Source organism: Urocampus carinirostris, chromosome 3 (genome assembly GCF_059441175.1).
Source record: "Urocampus carinirostris isolate Australia breed hairy pipefish chromosome 3, RoL_Ucar_1.0, whole genome shotgun sequence".
Classification (NCBI taxonomy): domain Eukaryota; kingdom Metazoa; phylum Chordata; class Actinopteri; order Syngnathiformes; family Syngnathidae; genus Urocampus; species Urocampus carinirostris.
The window spans coordinates 12,341,158-12,364,068 of NC_142351.1; the positions used below are offsets into that span (position 1 = coordinate 12,341,158).

At 39.4% G+C, this 22,911-nt stretch overlaps 1 protein-coding gene across 1 annotated transcript in view; it reads right to left on the minus strand.

Moving 5' to 3' along the window:
- Positions 1-1,496: 1,496 nt before the first annotated feature.
- Positions 1,497-22,911, minus strand: part of LOC148368711 (protein phosphatase 1 regulatory subunit 12B-like) — a 38,441-nt gene continuing 17,026 nt past the window's right edge. Inside the window, exons 6-11 of the mRNA XM_088329719.1 lie at positions 13,645-13,661; positions 13,271-13,397; positions 13,072-13,176; positions 11,096-11,146; positions 10,950-11,000; positions 1,497-1,857 (exon numbers count right to left, since the gene is read on the minus strand). Of these exons, the coding sequence (XP_088185845.1) occupies positions 1,723-1,857; positions 10,950-11,000; positions 11,096-11,146; positions 13,072-13,176; positions 13,271-13,397; positions 13,645-13,661 (486 nt within the window). The 3' untranslated portion in view covers positions 1,497-1,722. The remainder of the gene's footprint in view (positions 1,858-10,949; positions 11,001-11,095; positions 11,147-13,071; positions 13,177-13,270; positions 13,398-13,644; positions 13,662-22,911) is intronic.

Sequence of the window (22,911 nt, forward strand, 5' to 3'; positions counted from 1 at the left end):
CTTATTTTTTTGATCATTTCAAATTGTCTACACCATATGACATTTTTTTTTACAGGATAAATAAAAAATGTAAGACCATTGTTGGGAGGAGGGTGTTACAAAGTAACAAAATGACTCTTTTTGGTAACGAGTGCTTTAATGTGTTATCAATAAAAATTTGCAACTTAAGTGTCGTACTCCGCTTCTTATTGAAAACTGCTCTCCAATTTTAATGCCACCTATTTGGTACTTGTTCATCCTTCACTCAAGATGGCTTATTTTACCTTTAGTTCATCAGCATCGTATTGCTTATCCCGTCATTGAATTGGAGTCGACATGTTTATTCGGCCTACAAAGTACAACTGAATACTGTTACGTTTCAAGTACAGAATTCGAATTTTTCCCCACGGATGTTCTCCCTACCATTACTATACAATTATGCATCACTCACTTATCCTCACATACAACACTCGATCTACTTATGGCAGCACCATCTCAATCATAGAGTATGAGGAAGCTTAATTTCTCCTCATGGAGATATTATCTTCCCATATATACTCACATCTATGCCATATTTACAACTATAAAATAAAATACTGAAATCTGGGGGTCAGCTTAATTGCACACATTTGACTATGTCACCAGCAGGGTTGGGTAGGGTTACTTTAACTTGATTACTTTCAATTACTTTTGGATTACTCCAATACCAAATATGCTAATAAAAGACAAAAGAAACTAAATATGAATAAAATTACTAAATTTTGTGCAGGCTTTGGGAGTAACGGAATACATGAAACGGCAAAAATGATGTTGGCAAGCTGTTTGGATTTATTTTCATTTTGTTTCTGTCGCATTTTATGTTCGTTTTGCCGGAGATCAAAGAGATCAAAGCCAGGAGAGAAAGCTTACCACGTGTTGTGAGTCATAATTTTATTCATATTTAGTTTCTTTTGCCTTTTATTAGTATATTTGGTATTGGAGTAATCCAAAAGTAATTAAAAGTAATCAAGTTAAAGTAACCCTACCCAACCCTGGTCACTAGTAACAAATGGTAATTAAATAATTCAATTGGAAAAATGTGAGCACAGAATCGATTATCAAAGTGTGCTGAATTTTGGTCTTTTCATTTGTAAAATGTTTTGGGAAATACGCCAAACCTGGAAAAAAAACAAAGTATCTTGGACTGTGCTCAGGAATGGAGCAAAGTATCTTGGACTGTGTTTAGGAATGGAGGAGGAAATCGGGCGTTTGGATGCCTACAAACAAAATTGATATGGGGTCTCTCGGCTAAATGTTCGTTAGCAAGCTCTCGAGATTACACAAGACATGAAAGATGAGGGGAACACCGCTTCCACAGGTTGGTGTAAAGGTTTTCTTCTATTTATTTTATTATGTGGCTATTTTAAGCAGTTTTAGGTAGTAGGCTTTATTGACAGCACAGTATACAGTATGCAGCAATTTGAAAAGTTACTTTCAGAGTCTTCCAAAGTCTGGCAAGGTATCATGCGCCTATGTAACAAAGTGCAACTTGTATTTAAAGGAAGGATGGTTGTGATCTAAGTGCATTCAGACAATGTTTAAAAAGCAAAAGGAAAAGCTGTGAGTACGGCTAGTTTCGGGATAGACAGCAATAAGCAGTGCGCAACCTGCCTGAGAAGAACTCGGCAGAGGATGAAGGGCCTCTGGGGGCACCAAAAGGACAGTTATGTTGGTAGGAAAGAGACGAAAAGAGGACAGGTGAAGTCAGAGGTCCTCCGTCTCCGGTAAGGAGGCCGTCTCAGAGAGGCGAGCAAGGGCGCGCAGCAAGGCTCTGTTTTCAGCCAACAGGCGTTCGTTGATGCCTCGCAAGGCCTGAGCCTGAGCCAGGGCAGGGAAAGCCTGCAAAGAGGAGGAGAAAGACAAAAAGGAGGGCGGGCAAAGAAAGCGTGCAAGGAAAAGGATGCGTGGATAAACAAACTCTCAACAGACAACAGCCGTGAGGGACACAAAATTAAGAGTGAAGAAAAAATGAGAAGAAAGGGTATCCAAAGCAAGGTCAAAGTGGTTGGTTGCATGCTAAGGCTAGGTTTTAAATAACAATTAAAAAAAATAATATATCCTAATCTAGGGAACTCTAGATTTTTCAAGGCTAAGAGCTATTTCTTTGCTAATGATTAAGGAAAAGGGCTGCCAGTTCGATAGCATTTCTGAAGTAACGTCACATTATTACTATGTTTTTACTAAGTGTTTAATATCCTATTACTATATGTTATTACCTGATTACATGTCGTTTAAAAAATGATATCCTTTGACATGTAGAAATTACCGAAAATGCATGATTAAGGCAAATGCAGATAAAATTGATTAATATTGAACATCATATGATTTATTCTTCTAAATCTGTATGAGAAAATGAAAAGAACGAGGGAAAATATATCATTTTTTGAAACACCCTGTATATAACTATATGTACTATATGTTATTATTATTAGTTTCAAGTAACGGGACAAAAATAGTCTCATACAAAAAAATTTAAATACAAAAAACATCACTGGCAGAATACAGAGATGAAGAAAATCTGGTATGAGTGATACGAGAGATTGGGAATAGTGCGTCTAGAACCATGATTAACTTTGCGTTATTGTTGCTGTTGTTATATCATAACCGTTATTATTAATAGTATTACAATTGTGTTATATAGTTGATGTGTGGGGTAGGTAATATAAGCATTTGCTTCTGACTACCCCTTTTCGAACATATTATGTAATATTATTTTATTGTTGAGTTATTATTTTTGTTCAGTTTTTATTTTAATTTTGGAATAAAGTTTTCATTCATTCATTCAAAACATCTTCCTTAAAAACAGGCACCGTGCAACCATATAGACTCATTCTAATAAGCATGCACAAAATACACTAATCATGTTATTATTTTTATGCCAGTAATAAGACATATAGACCAATAACCCATAAAAAGACATATCAATGCAACTGTCAAGCTATATATTTTTCAGTCTCGTGCGTTTGTTTAGGTGATGATGGCCCTGGGTGAAAACTGAGCCAGTTGGTCCTTGTTTTTAGAGGCCTGTAACAGGTAAAAGAGGTGGTGGTCGGGGTGAGAATGTTCCTTAATGTTCCTTAATAGGTCAACTCTGCTGCAGTAGCGCAAGCCGGCCATGACATTCAGACTGGGCAGAGTAATGATGACGATTTTCTGGAACGTATTGATGACTTTCCGTGTGTTTTTTGTCTTTTGCCGCGCTACCGGAACACCATACCATAACATATATAGTATATGACATATAACCCCTGGGCTAGCTTGTTTTTCTGCCTGCAGAGTTTGTCAAAAAAAGTACTGTGGTTTTAAATGTGCTGCTTGTGCCTAATTAATTTGATTTATACTATTATTATTTTATGGTTTATTAAAGTACTTGAATTATTTTAATTTAGTTTTAAAATCAAATGTTATTCATTGTAGATTGGATCAACCTTTAAGATTTGATGATCTGATTGAACGATTGTTTTCAAAAACCAATAAATAAGACGTTGCTACGGTTACTCAGTCTATGAGTAGTTTTTTCACCAATTGCTTTTTTAAAGTAAATATCTGGATGACTACTTTTCTACTTGAGTAATATCATTCTGAAGTAACAGTTACAGCACACAGAGGCTACACAACACTAACACACTCTTGCTAAAATTATTCAGTGAATTTGTTTTTTTGATGACTTGAAACGCAGCTTGGGTTTATTTCGGGCTCGGTTATCAAATCAAGTTAATCTGTCGGGTTTGGGCGGGTTCGGGTCGGATCGGGCTAAATATTTCAGGCTGATCTTACCTCTAGAGGACGCCTAAATATTCCACATGCTTACAAAATTTGTTTACACTTTTTATTATTATAATGATTATTATTTTTACTATTAGGCCAGACGACACTAACATTTTCTTTTCAAATGATAACTATATGGATTTGGTAACCTGTATTAATCGTGAACTAATTAACCTAAAAATATGGATGGATATAAATAAATTATCTTTAAATTCAAATAAAACCAAAGTAATATTCTTTGGTAATCGTAAGGCAAATCAAGATTTAGAAGTAAAAATGGATGGTGTCACAATAGACATTGTATCAGAAATTGAGTTTTTAGGGGTCATAATAGACAATAAATTAAGTTGGAAAACACACATCAGACACATACAAACAAAGGTATCTAAAAGCATTTCAATAATTAATAAAACCAAAGTTCTTTTACATTATAATGCATTGTATTTATTATATTGTTCTCTCGTTCTGCCATATTTAACATATGGTGCAGAAGTCTGGGGCAATAATTACAAAAGTTCACTACAGCCCCTTTTTATCCTTCAAAAACGTGCAATAAGAACCATACACAGGGTAGGATATCGGGATCATACCAATATTTTATTCATGCAGTCCAATTTATTGAAATTGGATGATTTAATAAAATTTTTCACTTTACAACTGTTATTTAAGGTCAACAAAAACATAGTGCCAGAAAACATACAAAGATTATTCACTCGGAAAGAGGGAAATTATAACTTGAGGGGCTGTGGTGAATTCAAAATCCCAAAGGTGAGAACCACCAGGAGAAGTATGTGTGTGTCTGTGTGTGGAGTCAGACTTTGGAATAATTTGCAAAATGAAATCAAACAATGTCCAAATATCCATGTGTTCAAATTTAAATACAAAAAAGCATTACTGGCGAAATACAGAGATGAAGAAAATGGGATATGACGGAGACTGGAAATACTGCACTTTAAACTATGGCTAACTTGTTGTTATTGTGCTATTATCACATCAGAACTGTTATAAGTATTGTGTTTATTTTTATTGATATTATCACTGGTGCCGCAGTGACATTATGCGCATTATGACGTTGAGGGATGGGTATTGCGAAGATTAGTGTATAAAATATGTGATTATTGTAACTATTATAATTATTGATATCTGACCTATGTAATAAGTATATCCATGAGATTTTGTTGTATTGGACACAAGAGGAGCTATCTATAAAATGTATTTAATAGGGAAGATAAAGGGGTAGGAAAAATAAGCATCTGCTTCTGACTACCCCTTTTCGAACATGTTGTGTGACATTATTTCGTTGTTGACTCATTGTTTTTGTCCTGTTTTTATTTTTATGTCCGAAATAAAGTTTTCATTCATTCATTCATTCATACAGTACAATATTGTCAGACCGGTCCATCGAACAGAAAAGGCGGGGGAACCAATGGTTTAGACAATTTTTTGTGGAACTTACTTACCGCACAAGCATACACTAACGCATGTAAAAGGTCGAACATTGCAGACACACAAAACACGCTTGCAGACACAAAAGCATCCAAGGATGAGGAATAAGGAGGACATCTGGCTGCTCTTTACAACACTGAATTACAATTATGCAAGCAATTCAAAGCAATGCCCTTGTTTTCGACGAAACAGGTCATTCATCTCACGTCAACAAGAAATGCCTCGGGGCAGGTGGTTGGGTGTCATCATACTCTTAAAATTGCACAAACAGGATGTTGAGAAATTTAATTGTTTCACAAATGTTTAAAGGGGTGATCTTATTTGGTTAAAAATTAGGACACAAACACACACAGTACCACTACAGATTCGAATTCAGCGTTTTATCACATACAGTATTAACTTTAAAGACAGTATTTACACAACTTTATTTTAAGAATGACTTTGACAGTGCACTACCTATAATTGCATCAAATATACAATTAAAATGATTTATCCTTTAGCAATCAAAATGAATACCTAAAAATCTGAAGCTAAATGAACAATGAGCGGGAGTTCAACTAAAATGTAAACCCAACTTCAATGTTTTTGAAGAGGACCACGGTAAAAGTAATGCTTTACGTACGAAATAAGGAAATATGGAGATATAGCAATATTAAGAACTTAAAAAAAATGCATTAATGTCATGCTATGATTATAAAGCAGCACAAATTTTGAAAGCACCTTTATGTTTGTGGAGTTTAATCTAGAACTGTGAGGCCAATGTGTTGTTTAAGACCGTTTAATCATGCCATAAAGTATTTTTAATACAGCCATTAAATAGAATATTTCTCTTGCTTCTGCTGAACCCAGCATTGTCGACTACAGAGACCCAACGGGCCAATAAGAGCACAAGATGATGACATCTGACACTACCCAGCTTACACTACAAAAATTAATGGGGTAATATCTAAAAATGTAGCTAATTTGAAAAAAATGTTCCCCCTAATTTAAAATAATTTATCTTGTTTTTTGAATAAGATTAATAAATGAAAAATAACCTTAAGAGAAGCTATCTGTACCTTGGTCAGATCCCTCAAGAGGGGGGACTGACAGCAAGACAAACACATACAATAACAAAGGAAATAAAAAAGGGAAAAAAGTAGGAAAAAAACCAAAAAACACACACACACATTTTTAGACCATAGCCCACCCCAAAAGCCCAAACACCCAAACAAGTTAGGCACCTCGGCACCTAAGTTGGTCATGCTTTCGTCCCTTAAGGGAAGCAAAACGGTTTTATTCAACCACAAAGTACATTGTTTTTCTGCCCAAAATTTGCTAAATGTTTTTTTTTTTTTTTTGCGCATCCGCGGCACAGTTCTGAGGTCATGAGATCGAACCTTCCTGTGTGGAGTTTGCATGTTCTCCCCGTGCTTGCAATGGTTTCCCCTGGGAACTCCGGTTTCTTCCCACATACCAAAAACATGTATGTCAGGTTAATTAGAAGGTCCAAATTGTCCCTAGGTTTGAATGAGGTCGTCTGTCTCTGTGTGCCCTGCGACTGGCTGGCGACCAGTTCAGGGTGTCCCCTGCCCACTGCCCGGAGATGGCTGGGATGGGCTCCAGCACCCCCGCAAACCTACAGAGGATAAGCGGCGCAGATAATGGATGGATGGATGGATGGATGGATGGATGGATACTCGGCAAAAATACCTGAACAATCATACCAATGTTAATTTTTATGAAAAGAATCTTTTAGAAAGATCGTTGACATGTTTGTCTGGTAACTTGCTAATATGCTGTGCTCTGTGGCACTGTTTTTGTTAGCATTAGAAAACACAGTGCCAGCTAGTGGTCAAATATACCCACTGGGGGGCTTTAAGCATATTTTCCTAATTTTTCAAAAAAAAAAAATAAAGGTAAAATATCTTAGTACTAGGGCGCAGTGGTTAGCGCTTGTGCGGCACAGTTCATGTCATGGGAACCTGTCGTGGGTTCAAATCCAGCTCCAGACTTCCTGTGCGGAGTTTGTATGTTCTCCCCGTGCTTGCGTGGGTTTCCTCCGGGCACTCCGGTTTCCTCCCACGTTCCAAAAACATGCATTTCAGGTGAATTGGCCGGTCCAAATTGTCCCTAGGTGTGAATGAGCGAATGAGTTGTCTGTCCCCGTGTGCCCTGCGATTGGCTGGCAACCAGTTCAGGGTGTCCCCTGCCCACTGCCCGGAGATGGCTGGTATGGGCTCCAGCCCCCCCGCGACCCTAATGAGGATAAGCGGTACGGCTAATGAGATGAGATGAGATGAGATCTTAGTACTAAAAGAAAAAAATAATGTTTATTTATTTCTAACTGCAGTTACCATAAAGAACAGTTATTTTTAGCATCCATTTTGAACAATATTATGATTGTTTTTACATTCTTGTGAGATTTTCTTTTTCCAGTGACAACCTACCCAAACTATTTGGAGAATTAAAATACTGTGTTGTCATATCATGATTCGGGCTATACAAATAAATGTGACTTGATTTGACTTTTAGTCTCGTCATGTTTGGACAAAATTACATCACAATTCTTCAGTGGGAACAGTTTATGCCAAGTGCCTGCTCATCACTTTATGAGGAAGGGAGCAAGATCCATAAACAGGAAACAATTATTGGAAAAAATTGCGACATGCTCATTCTTTTTTTTGCCTCATCATCCAAGAAATAAAAACGACAATCATAGTCTGTGTATGCTATATAAATAAAATAGATTCACACTTGGATGGTTTGCCAAAAGTTTGCTAAATCATTTTTTTGTGCATCCCCTTTAATTTAGGCGGAAATTCCTAAACAAAGAAAACAAAAAAAACAACCCTCATTGTGGATACGGAAAGTGAGAGAGTGGGTGAGCTCTGTGGCCATTTTCCAGCTGACTGTGGTATGTGTCAACACGTGTAAACATGCCTCAATCACATTTGGTGACAAGGCACGTGATGCTTCTTAATGTCATGGCGACCACTTACCATCCATACCCTCCCCTTAGGGCTGGTACCCACAGCGGAAGCGCGCTGGGGGGTCCTGCTGGGGTAATTGATTACATGGATGTCACACATATGGCACTTGCTTGCTCCTTATCTTTTAGTGACATACCTTCTGAACCCCAAATTGGCCAGAAATTTGAAATCGGGCTTTACTACACGAGGTCTTACAGTGTACTTTCGTATTAATGACATTTCTGAGGTTTATCAATTGGTTTCTTTAGGCACAACAACAGAAAAACAGTATCAGCCACTAATTAACAAAAGGAAAAAAAACAAAAAATGTACACAAAAAAAGCAATGATTGATCGATCAATAATCATCGCTGGCCCCAATCACAATACATTATATGGAACGGGATTCAAACCTGGGTCGTGGCGGTGAGTGTGCCAACACTTTACCACTAGACCACAAGTGGTACATAGGACGTACAAAGAGGCATTAGGAATTATTTCATTATTACACTATTTAAACTCATAATGCCAGAAACACCGATTTGCATAGTGCATTCTGATGGGTTACTAAGTCTCTCTTACCTGTGCGCTAAATAACATTGCGAAAGACAGACGTATAAAACACAAAGTCTCTCGACAAAATATAGTACAAGCACTTTTACATACATATACATATCAAGCGGTTATTTAAGGTTATTGACACACAGGCGACAAAGTGGAGAGACTCTCTAACCTATTAAAAATGCACCCTGTAAATCAGTGGTTCTAGAACCGTAACTAAGAATAGTGTGATATGGAGGAAAAACTCAAAGGCCTTCTCATATGTCATCTGTACCACTGGTTGTTTAGCGATTGCGTGTTGGCGTCCTCACTGTCGCGATACGGGTTTATTCCCATCGCAAACAATGGTTTGCTATTTTCATCAGACATACGTACTATATGCCATAAGTGTATAAAGAATTTGATGGTTACTTGGTAGCTCTTACTGTAGTTCAATTTAATGCGCCTTAGTCCGGTGCACCTAATGCATGAAAAACATATCACAGAAGACTATTTTTTGGGGGGGTGCACCTCCTTAAAAAGAATACAGTTTGTTCACCTTTGAAAACTGTAAAACATGATAATATCTCTGGTAATAGTTTCCGTACCCTGCAGAAACCGCACAGGCATACAATCTGTTTCTCTCTGTGAAGGAGAACACTGTGTGCAGAGAAGGAATGTCTCACAAAAGCATCTCTTTGGCTAGTGGACCGGGTTTGGTATTCAAGTGGAACTAGGTCACAACATGCAACCCCATCAGCGGGACGAGCTGAGCCAGGGAGCCGCGAAGCAGGAAGGAAGCGACCCGGCACTGCCGTGCAGGCTAATGAGCCTGAAGCTTTGACCTTCTCTCTGCTTAACTCCAAAGCCACCTGGCCGTTTTGGATTCGGAACACTTTAAGATGGAAAATGAAAAGAAAGGGTGGGACAGCGTTTCTGCCCTCGCAGTTCTAAGGTTGAATCTCTGTTCCTGTGTGGAATATTGCATGATTTTCAACCCTGCAATTAAACGGTGAATAGGTCCTGTACATCCAGCCTTTTGCTTAAGTCAGCTGCAATGTGCTCCATCTCAGAGACACCCTCAATAACTAGCATTACAGTAATCCCTCGCTGTATCGCGGTTTACTTTTCGCAGTTTTGGTACTTTGCGGATTTACAACATGCATTGTGTTCTGTATTCTAATTGCCTAAAAGGTTGCCCCGCTCCTTTTTTACCTTTGTCTGCCTTTGCGTCCACCATGCTACTGTTTAAGTTGTCCACGTACGTAAAACAGCTTTACGAATCAACATTATGTACCTGAAATGTTTTTTTCAATGTCTGGTTTCTCTAAATGCCGTCATTCAACAAACACTCCGGACTGACTAAACCACCAAAAGCCAGAGGAAGATGCTTTCTATCGTAGAAAAAGTGGGACTTTTCCAAATGCTAAGGAAGGGTGAAAGCATTTTTACGCCACAATTTGGTTTCCCCACATGATGGTGACAAAATGTCATCTGAAGTAAAAAAGAAAGTGGATTCAAGGTAGTTTAATATAGCAGAAATATTGCTTTTAAAACTATAATTTGACCGTACAGAAGTTATTTGTGAAAAACAAAAAACTTTTTTTGTTGTTAATTACATGCGTGGGCCTGTAAACAGGGTTTGTTCTTTGATTTCAATGTATAATAGAGTATAATTGATTTCAATGTATGATAGAGTATTAGACACCAGCTCGGTAGCCTAGATGGTAGGGCGCCCGCTCCAAGACTGGGAAGTTGCTGGTTTAAGCCTCGGCCGAGTCATACCTAAGACTTACAACTTGGTACTCATTGCCTCCCTGCTTGGCGCTCAGCATTAAGGGTTGGAATTGGGGGGTTTGTTCACCTAATGACTCCCAACACAGCAGTTGGGTCTAAAATGGCTGCGCCCTGTTTGGCTGCGGCTGCATCGGCTCGCTACAGTTTAACTGTACAGTCAGGTGTATCAACATTTCGTTCTGTGTGTTGACATGTCTTCTGTGACAATGAAAGTAAATTCATTCATTCTTCTTCTTCTAAATGGATAATGAAAGGTTTCTACTTCACAAATTTTGACTATTCTAGGTCCTTTTTGTAACATAACCCCTGCGAAAAATGGCGGATTACTGTGTAGGAAATTAAACGATGGTAATGCTTACATTGAATTTTTGAATAGGACATCACAACTTCTCAAATACTACAGAGCAAAAAAAAAAAAACATTAACTCACTTTTATTTCGTCTTCCATCCCCGACACTCTTTTTTCAAGTGCTTGTTTTTCCTTGAAATTAAAAGACAATCGAACAGGACATGAAGAAACGAATAGTAAAAAAGAAGCATGGTGCGAAATAAGACATGATTTACCCTGACGTGTACCTTTTTCTCTGATTCGAATACTGTTGATTTCTCTGCAATTTTGTCTTGTTGCTACAAGAGAAAGGTACTTCATTATGACATCATGGATACAAATGTTGAACTAAAGGCAGATGTGCATTCTTCAATGGTTTCAAAATTATGGCCTGGGGACGATTTTTAGTCCGTGTATGATATTAATTGGTTGCGCCATTTCAGTGTTATCTGCCAAGACTTTCTTTACTCCACCCAAAGAAGACGATTTGGTGGAGGGAAGGGAGTAGGGAGTTTATAGAGATATAATCGACTTTCAATTGCTTGATTTGTCGATTTGCTAAATTATCAAATGAAAGTATCGAGCAGTTCAAAGCTGAAGATAGTAGAACATATTCATATTTTTAAACTGTTGAACAAAATTACCAGCAAAACCAAAACAAGTTCAAGAATCATATATACTCGCATATTAGCCTACATCACACATAAGCCACCCTAAAAAACTGCATTAAAATAACAGCATACTGCAAGAAAATCATACCCAAAATATAAATTTATAAGCAGTGCTTCCATGGCAGACACTCGTACGCCAATTCTGTATTTCGTAATAATTTCTGAATTCACCTCGATCGTTGTTTTCACTGTTTTCTTATTCTCTTTCCCCACATGACTAATTTTATTGGATCTACAACCCCTAGCAAAAAGTATGGAATCACCAGTCTTGGGCAAGCCCTCACTCAGACATTTGATTCTGGAGAAAAAACTCAGATCACAAACATAAAACAACATTGCAATGGTCAGTAAATGTGACTTTTATAGAGCAAGTGCAGGGAAAAAAATATGGAATCACTCAATTCTGAGGGGAAAGAAATTGTAATCAGTCCATTTTGAGTAGAAAATAAGGACACGCCCAGTCAATTGGGCACTTGGCTTAAATTAAGTCTGCTCATTAGTCAGCAGTAAAAAACAGTTATCACACCTTGTAGGGCTCCTGGACTAAGTAAAGAATTTTGCAACAATATTACGTAATTTGAAAGTTAGTTCCAAGGATTGATGACATCGATGTTTCCCAAACATGCTTTGAAAATGAAATGAACCGTGATTGGCAACATCAATATCAACATTCCTCAAAACTCTGAAGAAAGCCACACCCAGGGAATAATTTGGGTTTGAACACAAATTTAAAAAAACAATATTGATAAAGTTGTTATGTTTAGACAAATACTGGCCCATGTAATATATTATTTTATGCGTTCTTAAAATATTTCTTGATTTATTTATTGTTTTACTCCTAAATGTATTGATGTGATTCGTCTACTGATCAAGCAGGTGCCAGATAGTCTATTCCAGTGTCATGGTTGCCATGGTGCCTAATTGGCCCCGCCGTGTGGCGCCAGCTTCTGTCACAGTTGCCATGGCGCCCAATTGGCCCCGCCCCTGGACACCAGCTGAAGCTCTTGACGGATTGGCTCCCTGTCAATATTTAAACGCTGTCATGTCATTAGCCTTTTGTCAGTGCGTCTGAGTATCTCCGTTTTTCCTGTATTTTTGCTACTGTTTTGCTTCCGCCACGATCTGTTTTATTTTGACTTTTCCCGTTCCAGACATCGTCATCACTAACCACGGAAGTCCCACTTCCGCGGCTGAGCAACCTACTCCCCGCGACCAACGATCTCCGGATCGAGTGTGCGCTCCTTTCCCCAATGAAACTGTGAGTAACGTTACACGAGTGGGTCCTATTTCCTGTTCTGGTCTTGACATCCAGTGGGTAACATGCTTCTGACCACTTAGGAATCCTTCAAATTTTATACTATTTAAAATGACATTAAAACAAAATATTGTAATTCCCCAAGCATATAATGTATCTAACCTATAATTAGTGTTAAGTGGATGAATGTCAATTTAGTCAAATTATTCTGGTATTTCCTGCATGGAGCCTTTCCAGGGACCACTACGAAGGGGCTTGGTCTTAGATGACTATCCTATTTTGTGATGAAGTGACTTACTTGCGCCACTTTCTCTAGCTGGGAACGGATGTTGACAAGTTCTTGCTTGCTGTCTTGCAATCTGGACTTGAGACGCTCATTTTCCTGTAGTGCCTCTCCATACATCTAACAAACACCATAAAACATGAATTAATATGTGATTGGAAATCAAATTTCATGTGTTTTTAAAATGACCCAAAAACTAAGGATCGACTTTCACCTTCTTATAGTCATTGCTTGTTGTATCTAGCTCCAGCTTGTTTAGAGAAGCTAGCCTGGTCTCCCGGCGAGTGTAAGAACTGGTCCTGCCCAGTCTATCAGGCGGATTCTCCCCACCGGAGTCAAATCTGCAATCGATCACGTTACTTCAGTTTATGCTCAGTCTGACAGTGCAAACAACGTTTTGACATTTTAGAATGTAAAGCAGTAAAATTATAATACTTAGTGTCATCATTCGACAGGATTAGAGTTATACATTTTGAAAAAAATCTAGCGCAATGCAATTCCAAAGTCTCAAATTCAAGTATGTTCATTCATTAGGGGTATACTATCATAGTTGTGTAACGACTGTATAGGAAAAACATAAATATTTACCTTGACAGTCTTTCATGCTGTAAAATAAAAACAAAGAAGAAACCTTTCAGTTGAGGACCATTAATGACAGTGGAAAAAAATTATGTGTGGTTTAAGCCTGCCCCCTATGTTAACGTGTATACGAAAAAGAGAATGTCTTATTTTTGCATCAAAACCAATCATGTCGAGGTAGGAAAAAGTAGGAATAATGTTTCAACACTGTGCCTTGGTCAAATCTTACTGTGTAACAAGTCAATGGTTCACTTCAATTGAATATCATCATTTCAAATGTAATCCGAACTATGTTTTGTGTATTCGGTGTTTTCGGTTGATGAGTAGATGAAAGGAGAGGATTTCTAAAAATAGATAGACAGATACTTAATTCATCCTCGCAGGGAAATTCACATTTCCAGCAGCATCCCTGCGCTGAGGACAATACAATAATAAAGCAAAAAGAATAAAATATACAAATACCCAATGTGACGTGCTAATACCCACTGTAGCGTGTTATATAGAGTATCTGGATAGTGCTACACAGAATACACATTGCAATAAAATTCGGTAATATGCAATGTAGGGGATGTGGTTTAATGTGGGCCATTACTCCGCCGGGTGGAGTTAAAGAGCCTCATGGCATGAGGAAAAAAAGATCTCTTCAGTCTGTCCGTGGTACAAGACAGTGTCAGCAGTCGCTGAAGCTGCTCTTCTGTCTGGATATAATGCTGTGTAGTGCATGTGATGAATTGTCCATGATTGACCGCAGCTTTTTCAGTGCCCGTCTCTCAGCTACTGTTGTCAGGCTTTCCAGCTCTGTGCCCACAACAGAGCTCGCTTTCCTCGCCAGTTTGTTGCTACGAGAGGCATCCTTCTTCATGACGCTGCCTCCCCAACACGCTGCCGCATAGAAGAGGGCGCTTGCCGAAACTGTCTCATAGAACATTTTCAGGAGCTTTTTGCAGATCTTGAAGGAGGCCTTCTGAGGAAGTAAAGTCGGCTTTGACCTTTCCTACATAGAGCTTCTGTGTTGGCAGTCCAGTCCAGTTTGTTGTCCAGCTGCACACCCAGGTATTTGTAGGTCTGGACAAATTCTACACATGTACTGTAATGTTGTTATCTAGCATTTTGAGTGTCAATTCATTGCCTGAAAAGTCCATCCATCTGCACCGCTTATCCTCGTTGGGGTCATGGGGAGCCGGAGCCCTTCCAAGCTATCTCCGGGCAGTGGGCAGGGGGCACCCTGAACTGGTTGTCAGCCAGTCGCAGGGAACACAGAGATGGACAACTCACTAGTTAATTCCCACCAAGGGACAATTTGGACTGGCCAATTGAGCTGACATGCATGTTTGTGGGAATGTGGGAGGGAACCGGAGTGCCCGGACGAAACCCATGTAGGCACAGGGAAAACATGCAAATCCCTGTACTGGCTGTCAGGCAGTCACAGGCCACACAGAGACAGACAACACACTTGCTCACTTACACCTAGGGACAATTTGAACGGGACAATTTACCTGAAATGCATGTTTTTGGAAGTATGGAGGACACCGGAGTGCCCGGAGTACCCATGCAAGCAAGGGGTGAAATAGCAAACCCCGCACAAGAAGGCTAGTAGCTGGATTTTAACCTATGACCTCAGAACTGTGCTAACCACTCATACACTGTGCCGCCCTGCCAGAAAAGTGCGATATAAATTTTGATTGTCTAACTATTCATGCCTCAGACATGTTGCCTACTGTGATCCCACAAACAATTCATTTCTTTCTGACAAAAGGAAATGAAGGACTTTCATGTTTGAAATAAGTTGTCATTTTTCCACTGACGACTTTTCGTTATTAAATTGCACGCCTTCAAAATATATTGTAGTTATTGATACTGTGAGTGTTGCCTGGCCGACAAAACACTCGTGAAACTGACACATATGTAAGTGTTTACGACCATTTAATAGCAACAACATGCCCCTGACAATTCCCAAACCGATAGCAAGATCTGCTGCTGAGTTGTGAATTGTACACTACACCCGATTCGCAACAATATCTAACAAATACACATTTGGAATGCGGATACCGCAAAATTCTTGCTGGAGCTAAATCAATGCTGACTAAAAAAAGCACTAACATTATCCACCTCTTTTTTATACAGTGTGTTATGTCGTATCAAATAAGCTATTCGTTAACGAGAGTTTACGTGACAGAGACAGCTCTGCTGCTGCGTTTCCTTATGTGGTCATGAGTTTGAATCGGGCTGACCAAACACAGGCTTCCATCTCAATGGAGGGTCCATTGGGTTTAAGTATTGAAGGTGGTGTCCGCAGGGTTGGGTAGGGATACTTTAACTGGATTACTTTCAATGACTTTTGGATTACTCCAATACCAAATATGCTAATAAAAGACAAAATAAACTAACTATGGATAAAATCATGACTCACAACACGTGGTAAGCTTTCTCTCCTTTAGCTCAGGAGGTAGAGCGCTCGTCTTGGGATCAAGGGATCCCAGTTCGAATCCCGGCTCGTCCGTGTTACATGTCGAAGTGTCCGTGGGTAAGACACTGAACCCCTAATACCCCCAATAAGCAGGTTAGCGTCTTACATGGCTGCAATACAAGGCCGCTATTGGGAAATGTGGAGCACATTGTAAAGCTCTTTGGGAAGTCATTGACTTGAAAAGCGCTATATTAATGCAGATCATTTCATTTCATTTCCTGGCTTTGATCTCTTTGATCTCCGGCAAAACTAACATAATATGCGACAGAAACAAAATGAAAACAAATCCAAACAGCTTGCCAACATCATTTTTGCCGTTCCGTTACTCCCCAAGCCTGCACAAAATTTAATAATTTTATTTATATTTAGTTTCATTTGTCTTTTATTAGCATATTTGGTATTGGAGTAATCCAAAAGTAATTGAAAGTAATCCAGTTAAAGTAACCCTACCCAACCCTAGGTGTCCGTAACATCAAAATATACAACGTGCTGATGCCATTTTCCTACTGAAATCATCATTGAAGCCTCTGTCAATGTGCTTGTGTGGCGCGTGCACTCACGCATCTCGCTTAGACGCGGCTGAATAAAGTCTTCTTTTCATCTTTTGGGGAGTCTGGGTTGGCTTTTGGACTGTATTTGAAACAGTGATTTTCTTTCACCATTTTCACCATAGAACAAAATAAAACCTCGATTACGTGCATGACATCACTCTTCATCCCCCATCCCTCCCGCCTCCTTTCCTTCAGCCTAATGCACTCTGGGGGCAGAACACAGATGAAAAAAGTAAAATAAAAGCCGATAGGCGCAGTGAAAAAAAAAGATAAAAGGCTCTTTGAAGTCAGTTGGGCATTGTTAACACATACTTAAGGGACAGTGAGTAATATTTAGTGACTCCTACTGGTACAAAAAAAATTCATTCAGAAAAAAAAAAAAAAAAAAAACTTGGATCTGGTTATTTGGCAGAAATACATGAACTATCGTCCCAAAATGATAGGTCGAAAAGATTGGTATTTCCCTCATATAGTGGAATCCTTACTTAGCTCGCCGCCATGTTTGTCTGCCGTCTCGTTGCTTGCTGTGGCACTGGTTTGCATTAGAGACCAGAGCCCTCTATAGTCAAATAATAATACACATTGAGGATTTGATAGAGAAAATGTTTTTGAGGACACCTTAAACTATGGACCCCACTTTAAAAGTTGAGTTGGACATGAATATAATTCAGAATGTCTTATCTCATCTCTCATCTCATTAGCCGTACCGCTTATCCTCATTAGGGTCGCGGAAGGGGCTGGAGACAATCCCAGCCATCTCCGGGCAGTGGGCAGGGGACACCCTGAACTGGTTGCCGGCCAATCACAGGGCACACGGGGACAGACAACTCACTCGCTCATTCACACCTAGGGACAATTTGGACCGGCCAATCCACCTGAAATGCATGTTTTTGGAATGTGGGAGGAAACCGGAGTGCCTGGAGGAAACCCACGCAAGCACGGAGAGAACATACAAACTCCGCACAGGAAGTCTGGAGCTGGATTTTGAACCCACGCAGGGGGTTCCCATGACATGAACTGTGCCACACATGCGCTAACCACTGCCCCGCCGTGCTGCCCTAATTCAGAATGTGTGACCCCATAAATTCATCTCACACATGTACTGTGCCATAACAGACTACATATTTCCCACTGAGAGACTGTATACATTAGTGACTGTTTTGGCATCTGTTTATTGAATACGTTTTTAGCAATATTTGACATTTCCTACGCTGTATGTAGCTATTGAACGCAGCTGGAGTTCCATGCTTAATACAAGTGGATGCAGCTGTGAGCCCCTTGGGTCTCTAAATTTAGCTAGCATTTGTTGGAGCTAAAAAACAACAACTCAATATTCTGTATACACCATTACAATCTGTATCCTGTAAGTTTTTTTTAAATATTTATATATACCCTTTTATTTGTTTGTAAATATTTTGATGTATCAGGTGGGCGGGGCTTAGCCTGGAGGAGAAAAGTAACAGACAATATAGTAACAATGGTACGTGCTAAACGTTTAGCTTTGTACCATCAAAATGGATGGCTGTGACATTAGTTTTAATATCTGATGTCACAACTGAAGGTGGGGGAAAAAAGATTTGCGCTGGTCGAAAGAAAGCTATCTATGCTTCTATTTGAGTGTTTAAATATCGTCATTTTGTGTGTTTGGGTGCCAAAATTGGAGAAAAATCCTTAGTGATCGTAAATTGAAGTATTACAGGATACCAGCGGACACTCCTGATCAAAGAAAAAGAAGAGAGTTGTGCTTTAATGCCATAAAGTCAAAAGATTGGACCGGGGCACTCATCAAAAAATACTTGGGTTTGCAGCACACTGTATACATCAGGTAAGAGAAATGAAATACTTATGATTGTTGCGATCGAGTTCTTATTACTTGGAAAAATATTATTTTCTTGTTATTTTCTTAGCTTCAGCTTACTGTTAGCTTTTAGGTTAGGTTTTTTTAGGAGTGGGATCTCTTGGTGGCATTTAGGTTACACGCTAACAGTTAGCTGAAGCTAAGAAAATACAAATGAGTCAGTATGAGTGGGTGGAGTGCCAAGTGGAAGCCTATATACAAAGTGTGAGAGCAAACTAGTGAGTGAGGAAGAGGCGTGATCAGTAGGGTGCCACTATCCCCACCAGCAACAACACAAATACGTTTTCACAAGCACTGTCCCTGAGTGCCAAAACATAAATATATACATCTATAAATATATTTTTACAACTCTAAAGGCTTTGGCACTGCTGTAAAAGATTTAAGTATGATAAATCGCCAAAAGGGCAGCACGGCGGCGCAGTGGTTAGCGCGTGTGCGGCACAGTTTGAAGGTCTTGGGAACCTCCTGAGTGATTTCAAATCCATCTACCGGACTACCTGTGCGGAGTTTGTATGTTCTCCCCGTGCTTGCGTGGGTTTCTTCCGGGCACTCCGGTTTCCTCCCACATTCCAAAGACATGCATTTCAGGTGGATTGGCCGGTCCAAATTGTCCCTAGGTGCGAATGAGTGAGCGAATTGTCTGTCCCTGTGTGCCCTGCGATTGGCTGGCAACCAGTTCAGGGTCTCCCAGGCCCACTGCCCGATGTTTGCTGGGATGGGCTCCAGCACCCCCGCGACCCTACTGAGGATAAGCGATGCAGCTAATGAGATGAGAAATCACCAAAAGATGGCAGGAGTGGCTTCGATCAGCTCCTTGTCAACACACTTAATGCCTTGTTTTGTTTCCCGTGTCCACCGTATGACACTGTATAGCAGTGTTTTGGTGGCCTATATGCCGTGTACACGCAGTGTGATGAGAGACGCGAAGGTATAAGTCCAGCCAGATTAACAATTCAAAACTTTATTCTTTCTAGAAAAGAATGTCAAAGTTCCTTTGTCATCGTTAGGGAAGAAAAATAAGATGTTTTGTGCATGTTCGCGATCGCCATGACTACCCGAATCATGTAATCACGTCTCAGGAAGCTCACAGGGGCTGTAAAGTTATTGCAAAGTCCATGCATCGTTCATGCATAAGTTGAGTGTTTTTTGCAAATAAATGTTATTTTGCAAGCAAAGTGCCCTAGCGTTTATGATAAGCATTGTCTAGATACTGTAGGTATCTCGAATATATAGATTTGAAAATACACCAAAGTGAAAATTCTGCTTGAAATGCATTCTTTCATAAAAAGCCCTTTCACTCGAAACAATTTTGGGAAATGAGTATTTTCAAGAAAATTAGCAATGTTCAATTCTTGTTTACTACACAAATGTAAAAACTAGCATACTTGTTCTATCTAATGAAAGTCAAGTCAATTCACATTTATTTGTATAGCCCTTAATCAAAAAATGTCTCAGCAGGGTATTTACTTATTTTCTTCACTGTACATCATCAATAATTTCAAAATAATATTTCGCCAAGCATGCTTCTTCCATCAAATTAAGAAAATAATTGACCATTTTTTTAAATGCAAATGTTGAGTTTATGTTCTAATGTGCTCCACAATTGGTTGGGAGACGGACTTTTGCTTAGGAAAGGCTCGAATTGTCGTGACTACTGATATGCATCACCTGTGCACTCTCCTTTGGTCCCAACTGTCTCAGACTCTGATCGGCTCGACCTGTTTTTTGATCTTGACCACGTCTACTCTCCTCTGCTGGCTTTCGACTCGTTGTTGATCCCGACCACTTTTTTTGCTCTCCTGTCCCGGCTACTGACCCGTTTTTTTCCGTTCCCGACATTGCCATCGCTCGCCACGGAAGTGCCACTTCCGCGTTCAGAGCAACCTGCTTCCCCCGACCAGCGATCACCGGACCGTGTGTGCAATCCTTTCCTTTCTTTCTAATAAAACTGAGAGAAACGTAACGCAAGTGGGTCCTGTCTCCGTTCTGGTCCTGACATCAATACACATCTCTAGTGAGGATAAGCACAATGGAAATTGCACCAGAAGCTGGTTTGTTTGTAGCACTGAGGACTCTCCCAGGAAAATGAAGTCATATTATAAAGCTCTTTATTTTAAGAAATGCAAATAAAAAAAGTAATATATTCTGGATTGGTTACAAATCAACTGAAAGTTTTAATATCGCTCATTAAAATATTAGAACATCATGAAATTGTAGTAGGCTGAAAGCCGTAATCGTTGGATTATGAATAATGGACTATGGCAAAAACTCACATGCCGCATCTGGTTGTAATATTTTGCAGAGGGGCCTGGCCAGGAGGGAAAAAGATGATTGATTGGTTACATGTAAGCGTCTGCGGATACAGAGAGTGTGAATCCAAAACATGTCCTGAAATTTGTTTTGAAACAGTAATAATTAAATAAAAATAATGTTTGGTAGAATGTGTCAAAAACTCAAAGAGCAAAAGGGTAAGACAGATGTTTAGGCTCAATATGTACAAGATAAAAGTGGATACTTAGAGTTTACACCTCTAATTAGCCATTACAAATCCTCACACTGAGGTAATTAATGTAAATAACATCTCCCGGTCAGCATACTTTCACCTGCACTCCATCTACTGTCTCCGCCCCTCCCTCACCCCACACACCACAGCCATCCTCGTCCATAGCCTCGTCACCTCACGCCTCGATTACTGCAAAAGTCCCTCCATAAACGTCAGCTGGTCCTTAACTCTGCTGCACACATCATCACTAAAAAAAAACCTCTCGCCATCACATCACCCATGTCCTTCAGCAACTCCACTGGCTCCCAATCTACCATAGAATTAATTACAAAGTCTTGCTGCACACCTTAATGGCCATTCATAACCTTGCCCCTCCTTACCTCTCTGACCTCCTTCACACTGCAGAGCTTTCAGCCGCTCTGCCCCCCATTTCTGGAACTCATTGACGCCTGACCTCCGAAATTCTGCGACGCTGTCCACCCTCAAATCCGGACTCAAAACTCACCTCTTCAGACCTGCCTTCTCTTGACCATCTGCCTCACATACCGCACCTTTTAACACTAATGTGTTTCATTTGCTATGTATTATTTGCTTGTTTTACTCTTGTTTTATTCTTGCTTTTTTGTTGTGTCCTACTATATGTACAACGAACTTGGGTGTCCTGAAAGGTGCTTCGAAATCCAATTTATTATTATTATTTAAATGCACTAAAAGTGGAATAGATCAAGCTGGATCTATTTTATGATAAAACAACTAAACTTGAGCATGAATTTATCTCAAATCAGTACTAAAAGAAAATTGAATAACTACAGTAAAGAAAGAATGTGAACAGTACCAGTAATGCTCATGAATACCAATCATATTTAAAGGTGATGTCTGCAACAAGGAGTTTTGCTACTCTCTCGGGCTATTTTCTAGCTGAATGTCATGTTTACAGCCTCAGTCAGCTAATTTTCCAAGTATTAATAAACTCTTCTTCATTTTTCTTTCAGTTTGGGTTAGCGTTTGGACTGTTTCAAGACATATTTTTCTAACTTTTACCGTTTTCAGGCTACACTAACAAAAAAAGCAAGACATAACTCTTTATCTTTCCTCCCCACTTTTAAATAAGGACAGGTATCAACCAGATTCGGATATCCCTAATAGTAACGATATGCTTCAACGATATTTTGAGGTACGTTAAATGTGCATTCATTTCAGTACTTTTGACCAAACAAAAACTTTTACACGTATGCAAAGCTGCAGGGTCAAAAGAAAATTACACCATGGTTGTAGTTCTCAGTGGGAAAACTTTAGCATTTCTTAAATAAAATTCGGCCACCTCTTAATGTCATGGACAAAAAAGGTGCCAATTCTCATTGCGTTTTTAGAATTTATTCCCATTTTTGCAGGGTTTTTTCTAAGCATTCTTGTCCCCTCTCACATGCAAAATCTGAAATAAATGCCAGGGTTTCACAACACATTGGGGACTAGGGACACTGTCTATAATAACAAAGTCTTTTGTAACTTTATGATTTTGCTGGAGCCACCAAATTCTGTGGTGCTCAACGCCTCTGTCTATTTAATAGGGACACAGATGCGCTGACATAAACACAGCAGCCCACTGAGAATAGTCCACTTAGAGTGGGGAGAATAACAGGAAATTGTAGGAGGAAAGTTTTCTTTTCCACTAACTGAATTCAGGAGAGAAGATGCTATCAATAAACTCTTGTTGCTTTGTGAAGAGCCCACTCTTGCATGTTATTATAAAGTAGTGCAAAAAAACGGAAGGTACTGTATTTATTTGTGTATCACGCGCACTTTCTGGTACCTAGGCGCGTTCCACACAAAGTATTTAAGTAACAATTGATGAGTCGACGGATATCACTGACCACATTTGCACATTTGAGGCAACGTA